Source organism: Salvelinus namaycush, unplaced genomic scaffold (assembly GCF_016432855.1).
Source record: "Salvelinus namaycush isolate Seneca unplaced genomic scaffold, SaNama_1.0 Scaffold1405, whole genome shotgun sequence".
NCBI lineage: Eukaryota > Metazoa > Chordata > Actinopteri > Salmoniformes > Salmonidae > Salvelinus > Salvelinus namaycush.
The window spans coordinates 6080-14015 of record NW_024058126.1 but is presented as its reverse complement, the minus strand read 5'-3'; the positions used below and the strand labels follow the sequence as shown (position 1 = coordinate 14015).

General features: G+C 45.2%; 1 protein-coding gene across 1 annotated transcript; it reads right to left on the bottom strand.

The window, feature by feature from the left end:
• Positions 1-6918: 6918 nt before the first annotated feature.
• LOC120036640 (high choriolytic enzyme 1-like) lies at positions 6919-7716 on the bottom strand. Its single transcript, XM_038983015.1, has one exon. The coding sequence runs from the start codon at positions 7714-7716 to the stop codon at positions 6919-6921; it is 798 nt and encodes a 265-aa protein (XP_038838943.1).
• Positions 7717-7936: the final 220 nt, after the last annotated feature.

The window sequence follows — 7936 nt, the reverse complement described above, 5'->3', positions numbered from 1 at the left end:
CATATATATTAATAACAGAACAACTTGTTACTCCTCTCTGTATATGGAGTAGGACCACACGCATTAGGAAGAAAGTGGTGACTCGTCTCTATACTGTATATAGAGGTCAGTTAACTACAACTCCCTGACCACAATAACCCTAACCACAATTCCAGCAGGTTCTCTCTGTATATACTGTAGGTGAGTAGGACCACACGCTTTAGAACAAAATAACTCGGAACACCTCGCTGAAACGTTCAACCAGCCCGTCAGTTTGAGGGTGGTAAGGGGTTGTGCCGTGCTGTCTGTGATGCTGCTTTATGAGCTTGGAGTTGAAGTTGGTTCTCTGATCAGTGACAATATAACCTATTGGAACATGACTAACTACTTGTTAGTTTTCCTGTGATGTGTTTGGAAACGCACACCATAGGGCAGAGGTAGGTAACTACATGCAGCCTAAGGGCTGATTCATGTCAGAGCGGATGGTTGGGAGAACAGAACATAGTTATAATAATTAGTACACTCTAAATTGACCACAATTAAATCGACCCAAAAAGAGATTGTATTTGAAAATAACAGTAGTTTCATAGCTTGATTACATTGAGACACAATCACATTTATGTTTTTAGCTGAATTCCTGGCGGTTTGAGGCTTTTTGGACCAATTATTGTTGGAATGTTTTTTGCCAAAAGCTTTGGGGTGCCCAAAACAAATGACTGGCGGGCCGGTTTTGGCACGCGGGCCGCCAGTTGCCGACCCCTGCCATAGGGGTTAAGTGCTGAGAGAGATGACTGGCGGGCCGGTTTTGGCACGCGGGCCGCCAGTTGCCGACCCCTGCCATAGGGGTTAAGTGCTGAGAGAGATGACTGGCGGGCCGGTTTTGGCACGCGGGCCGCCAGTTGCCGACCCCTGCCATAGGGGTTAAGTGCTGAGAGAGATGACTGGCAGGCCGGTTTTGGCACGCGGGCCGCCAGTTGCCGACCCCTGCCATAGGAGTTAAGTGCTGAGAGAGAATGATGAGGACAGACGGTAATGAGGTCATTTATCATCAGCACAACAGGCAGAATACAGTGGCTAGTATATGAGAAGAAAAACTCTATTCAACACTATATCATAATGAGTCCATTCTTTACAACATTATCTGGCTCTAACTAACAAGTACTATCCCTGGATTAACTCTGTCTCTAACAAGTACTATCCCTGGATTAACTCTCTGACTCCAGCTAACAAGTACTATCCCTGGATTAACTCTCTGTCTCTAACAAGTACTATCCCTGGATTAACTCTCTGTCTCTAACAAGTACTATCCCTGGATTAACTCTGTCTCTAACAAGTACTATCCCTGGATTAACTCTCTGACTCCAACTAACAAGTACTATCCCTGGATTAACTCTCTGTCTCTAACTAACAAGTACTATCCCTGGATTAACTCTCTGACTCTAACTAACAAGTACTATCCCTGGATTAACTCTCTGTCTCTAACTAACAAGTATTATCCCTGGATTAACTCTCTGTCTCTAACTAACAAGTACTATCCCTGGATTAACTCTCTGTCTCTAACAAGTACTATCCCTGGATTAACTCTCTGTCTCTAATTAACAAGTACTATCCCTGGATTAACTCTGTCTCTAACTAACAAGTACTATCCCTGGATTAACTCTCTGTCTCTAACAAGTACTATCCCTGGATTAACTCTCTGTCTCTAACTAACAAGTACTATCCCTGGATTAACTCTCTGTCTCTAACAAGTACTATCCCTGGATTAACTCTCTGTCTCTAACTAACAAGTACTATCCCTGGATTAACTCTCTGTCTCTAACAAGTACTATCCCTGGATTAACTCTCTGACTCTAACTAACAAGTACTATCCCTGGATTAACTCCCTGACTCCAACTAACAAGTACTATCCCTGGATTAACTCTCTGTCTCTAACTAACAAGTACTATCCCTGGATTAACTCTCTGTCTCTAACAAGTACTATCCCTGGATTAACTCTCTGACTCTAACTAACAAGTACTATCCCTGGATTAACTCTCTGTCTCCAACTAACAAGTATTAGCCCTGGATTAACTCTCTGTCTCCAACTAACAAGTACTATCCCTGGATTAACTCTCTGTCTCTAACTAACAAGTACTATCCCTGGATTAACTCTCTGACTCCAACTAACAAGTACTATCCCTGGATTAACTCTCTGACTCCAACTAACAAGTACTATCCCTGGATTAACTCTCTGGCTCTAACTAACAAGTACTATCCCTGGATTAACTCTCTATCTCCAACTAACAAGTACTATCCCTGGATTAACTCTGTCTCTAACAAGTACTATCCCTGGATTAACTCTCTGTCTCTAACAAGTACTATCCCTGGATTAACTCTCTGTCTCCAACTAACAAGTACTATCCCTGGATTAACTCTCTGACTCTAACTAACAAGTACTATCCCTGGATTAACTCTCTGACTCCAACTAACAAGTACTATCCCTGGATTAACTCTCTGGCTCTAACTAACAAGTACTATTCCTGGATTAACTCTGTCTCTAACAAGTACTATCCCTGGATTAACTCTCTGTCTCCAACTAACAAGTACTATCCCTGGATTAACTCTCTGTCTCTAACAAGTACTATCCCTGGATTAACTCTCTGTCTCCAACTAACAAGTACTATCCCTGGATTAACTCTCTGACTAACTAACAAGTACTATCCCTGGATTAACTCTCTGTCTCTAACTAACAAGTACTATCCCTGGATTAACTCTCTGACTCCAACTAACAAGTACTATCCCTGGATTAACTCTCTGACTAACTAACAAGTACTATCCCTGGATTAACTCTCTGACTCTAACTAACAAGTACTATCCCTGGATTAACTCTCAAATTAATCTCTCCCCTACATTTAAATCACCATCAAGACTAATGGCGTGACTAAGGGGCTGATTGAGGGACTGATTCTGACCAGTCACTAGGTTACGTAAACCTAATGACACAGTGACTACAGAGACCTAATGACACAGTGACTAAAGATGTCTAATGACACAGTGACTAAAGTGGCCTAATGACACAGTGACTACAGAGACCTAATGACACAGTGACTAAAGTGGCCTAATGACACAGTGACTACAGAGACCTAATGACACAGTGACTACAGAGGTCTAATGACACAGTGACTACAGATGTCTAATGACACAGTGACTAAAGAGGTCTAATGACACAGTGACTAAAGAGGTCTAATGACACAGTGACTACAGAGGTCTAATGACACAGTGACTACAGATGTCTAATGACACAGTGACTAAAGAGGTCTAATGACACAGTGACTACAGAGACCTAATGACACAGTGACTAAAGCGGCCAAATGACACAGTGACTAAAGATGTCGAATGACACAGTGACTAAAGAGGTCTAATGACACAGTGACTACAGAGGTCTAATGACACAGTGACTACAGATGTCTAATGACACAGTGACTACAGATGTCTAATGACACAGTGACTACAGAGGCCTAATGACACAGTGACTACAGATGTCTAATGACACAGTGACTAAAGCGGCCTAATGACACAGTGACTACAGAGACCTAATGACACAGTGACTAAAGCGGCCTAATGACACAGTGACTACAGAGACCTAATGACACAGTGACTAAAGAGGTCTAATGACACAGTGACTAAAGCGGCCTAATGACACAGTGACTACAGAGACCTAATGACACAGTGACTAAAGAGGCCTAATGACACAGTGACTACAGAGACCTAATGACACAGTGACTACAGAGACCTAATGACACAGTGACTACAGAGACCTAATGACACAGTGACTAAAGAGGTCTAATGACACAGTGACTACAGAGACCTAATGACACAGTGACTACAGAGGTCTAATGAAAAAGTGACTAAAGAGGCCTAATGACACAGTGACTACAGAGACCTAATGACACAGTGACTACAGAGACCTAATGACACAGTGACTACAGAGGCCTAATGACACAGTGACTACAGATGTCTAATGCCACAGTGACTAAAGAGGTCTAATGACACAGTGACTACAGAGACCTAATGACACAGTGACTACAGAGGTCTAATGACACAGTGACTAAAGAGGTCTAATGACACAGTGACTAAAGAGGTCTAATGACACAGTGACTACAGAGGCCTAATGACACAGTGACTAAAGCGGCCTAATGACACAGTGACTACAGATGTCTAATGACACAGTGACTAAAGTGGTCTAATGACACAGTGACTACAGATGTCTAATGACACAGTGACTAAAGCGGCCTAATGACACAGTGACTACAGAGACCTAATGACACAGTGACTACAGAGGCCTAATGACACAGTGACTACAGAGGTCTAATGACACAGTGACTACAGATGTCTAATGACACAGTGACTACAGAGGTCTAATGACACAGTGACTAAAGCGGCCTAATGACACAGTGACTACAGATGTCTAATGACACAGTGACTAAAGAGGCCTAATGACACAGTGACTAAAGAGGTCTAATGACACAGTGACTACAGATGTCTAATGACACAGTGACTACAGAGGTCTAATGACACAGTGACTAAAGCGGCCTAATGACACAGTGACTAAAGTGGTCTAATGACACAGTGACTACAGAGGCCTAATTACACAGTGACTACAGAGGCCTAATGACACAGTGACTACAGAGACCTAATGACACAGTGACTACAGAGGTCTAATGAAAAAGTGACTAAAGAGGCCTAATGACACAGTGACTACAGAGACCTAATGACACAGTGACTACAGAGACCTAATGACACAGTGACTACAGAGGCCTAATGACACAGTGACTACAGATGTCTAATGACACAGTGACTAAAGAGGTCTAATGACACAGTGACTACAGAGACCTAATGACACAGTGACTACAGAGGTCTAATGACACAGTGACTAAAGAGGTCTAATGACACAGTGACTAAAGAGGTCTAATGACACAGTGACTACAGAGGCCTAATGACACAGTGACTAAAGCGGCCTAATGACACAGTGACTACAGATGTCTAATGACACAGTGACTAAAGTGGTCTAATGACACAGTGACTACAGATGTCTAATGACACAGTGACTAAAGCGGCCTAATGACACAGTGACTACAGAGACCTAATGACACAGTGACTACAGAGGCCTAATGACACAGTGACTACAGAGGTCTAATGACACAGTGACTACAGATGTCTAATGACACAGTGACTACAGAGGTCTAATGACACAGTGACTAAAGCGGCCTAATGACACAGTGACTACAGATGTCTAATGACACAGTGACTAAAGAGGCCTAATGACACAGTGACTAAAGAGGTCTAATGACACAGTGACTACAGATGTCTAATGACACAGTGACTACAGAGGTCTAATGACACAGTGACTAAAGCGGCCTAATGACACAGTGACTAAAGTGGTCTAATGACACAGTGACTACAGAGGCCTAATTACACAGTGACTACAGAGGCCTAATGACACAGTGACTACAGAGACCTAATGACACAGTGACTACAGAGACCTAATGACACAGTGACTAAAGCGGCCTAATGACACAGTGACTACAGAGGCCTAATGACACAGTGACTAAAGAGGCCTAATGACACAGTGACTACAGAGGTCTAATGACACAGTGACTACAGAGACTAGAACCAGGCTACCGGCAGACTAGAACCAGGCTACCAGCAGGCTTGAACAAGGCTACCAGCAGGCTTGAACAAGGCTACCAGCAGGCTAGAACCAGGCTACCAGCAGACTAGAACCAAGCTACCAGCAGACTTGAACCAGGCTACCAGCAGACTTGAACCAGGCTAACAGCAGACTAGAACCAGGCTACCAGCAGACTAGAACCAGGCTACCAGCAGACTAGAACCAGGCTACCAGCAGACTAGAATGAGGCTACCAGCAGACTAGAACCAGGCTAACAGCAGACTAGAACCAGGCTACCAGCAGACTAGAACCAGGCTACCAGCAGACTAGAACCAGGCTACAGCAGGCTAGAACCAGGCTACCACCAGACTAGAACCAGGCTACCAGCAGACTAGAACCAGGCTACCACTAGACTAGAACCAGGCTACCAGCAGACTAGAACCAGGCTACCAGCAGACTAGAACCAGGCTACCAGCAGACTAGAATGAGGCTACCAGCAGACTAGAACCAGGCTAACAGCAGACTAGAACCAGGCTACCAGCAGACTAGAACCAGGCTACCAGCAGACTAGAACCAGGCTACAGCAGGCTAGAACCAGGCTACCACCAGACTAGAACCAGGCTACCAGCAGACTAGAACCAGGCTACCAGCTGGCTAGAACCAGGCTACCACCAGACTAGAACCAGGCTACCGCTAGGCTAGAACCAGGCTACCAGCAGACTAGAACCAGGCTACCAGCAGACTAGAACCAGGGCTACCAGCAGACTAGAACCAGGCTACCAGCAGGCTAGAACCAGGCTACCAGCAGACTAGAACCAGGCTACCAGCAGACTAGAACCAGGCTACCAGCAGGCTAGAACCAGGCTACCAGCAGACTAGAACCAGGCTACCGCTAGGCTAGAACCAGGCTACCAGCAGACTAGAACCAGGCTACCAGCAGACTAGAACCAGGCTACAAGCAGGCTAGAACCAGGCTACAGCAACTTCCAGAAACATGGGAGGAAACATGTCAACATATATACAGCACCATAGTGTCATCAGAGAAACACAAGAAGATTCAATAATGTTGTTTCAAATGCTTTTATTTCTGTTTCAATCCAAAGTGATACAGAAAACCACATTGTTCTGTACTACAAACCATTTATCTGATCTAAATCCCAGAAGGCAATAAGAGAAGCTAGTAAATTATTGTGAATAACACACGGCTGATGATTTGAATGAACAGGACACTGGATAACGTGTCAGATGTATTGTAGACATCTTCACCTTGCTCTCCTCCTGTCTTCCTCTCAGCAGCCGTAGAGTCGGTTGATCCTCAGGATGTCAGTGGTGGACAACCCCTGTCTCTGGCCGATGGACACGTCAGAGTTGGGGATGGGGGTGATGGTGTCCTTCTCGTTGATAGAGAAGGCTGTTTTTCCATAGTGCATGACAGAGCCGTAGTCGTAGGGAGTGTTCAGGTTGTTGGTGTTTTGTTTATCGAAGTTGTAGGCGTTGTTAGATTCGATGTTCTTCCAGTTGATCCTGATGTACTGGTCACGGTCGCTCCTGGTGTGCTCGTGCTGGAATCCCAGAGCGTGGAGGGTCTCGTGCTGAATGATGCCGAGAAAGATGCAGCCCACGCTGTTTACAGAGACCGTCTGTTTCCCTCCAATTCTCCCGAGAGAGGAGTAGCAGCCGTTCAAACTCTCAAAGCTGATGTAGTCTTTCTGGTTGCCACGCGGCACAAAGCGAATGCAGGTCTTGCTGTGGAACGACTGGACGGCGAGCTCAATCTCCTTCCTGTTGGTGGGAGTGAATCTGCTGTCTTCTGTTGTGTAGGGCACTTCAACGTATCCGTTAGAGGCTTTGTTCCACAGGCAGCTGTTTCCTCCCTGCATGCACTGCATGGCGTTTCTGGTTCTTGGCACCACCAGGTCTCCCTCCATCAGCATCTCATCAGAGCCGTTATTAGCGGTCAGAATTCTCTCAGTGATGTCTACAGCCTCAAGGTGGTCTATCCACATGGCTGGTCCACTGTGGTCCATTTGGGCCTGAGAGAGGCCCAGTACCAGCAGCAGGATGGTGAGAGAGGGGCTTTGCTCCATCTTCAGTGTGTGGACAGACTCTGGATGGCTCCTTGGATCTGGCAGTGGAGATACTCTAGATGTCTTCTTGGTCTTTGAGATGCTTTGGAGAGGCTCCTTGGCACTGAGTCTTGATGTGTGATTCTGTGTGGTCAGTCCTGGGCTTTTATACAGACCTCTACAGGTGTGTCTGCAGGAGGATTAAGGGTTGGGGTCCATGTTGTTAGTTCTAAATAAACCT

Coding starts and splice junctions, on each gene's coding strand:
- LOC120036640 (XM_038983015.1), bottom strand. CDS start 7,716: ATGGAGCAAAGCCCCTCTCTCACCATCCTGCTGCTGGTACTGGGCCTC.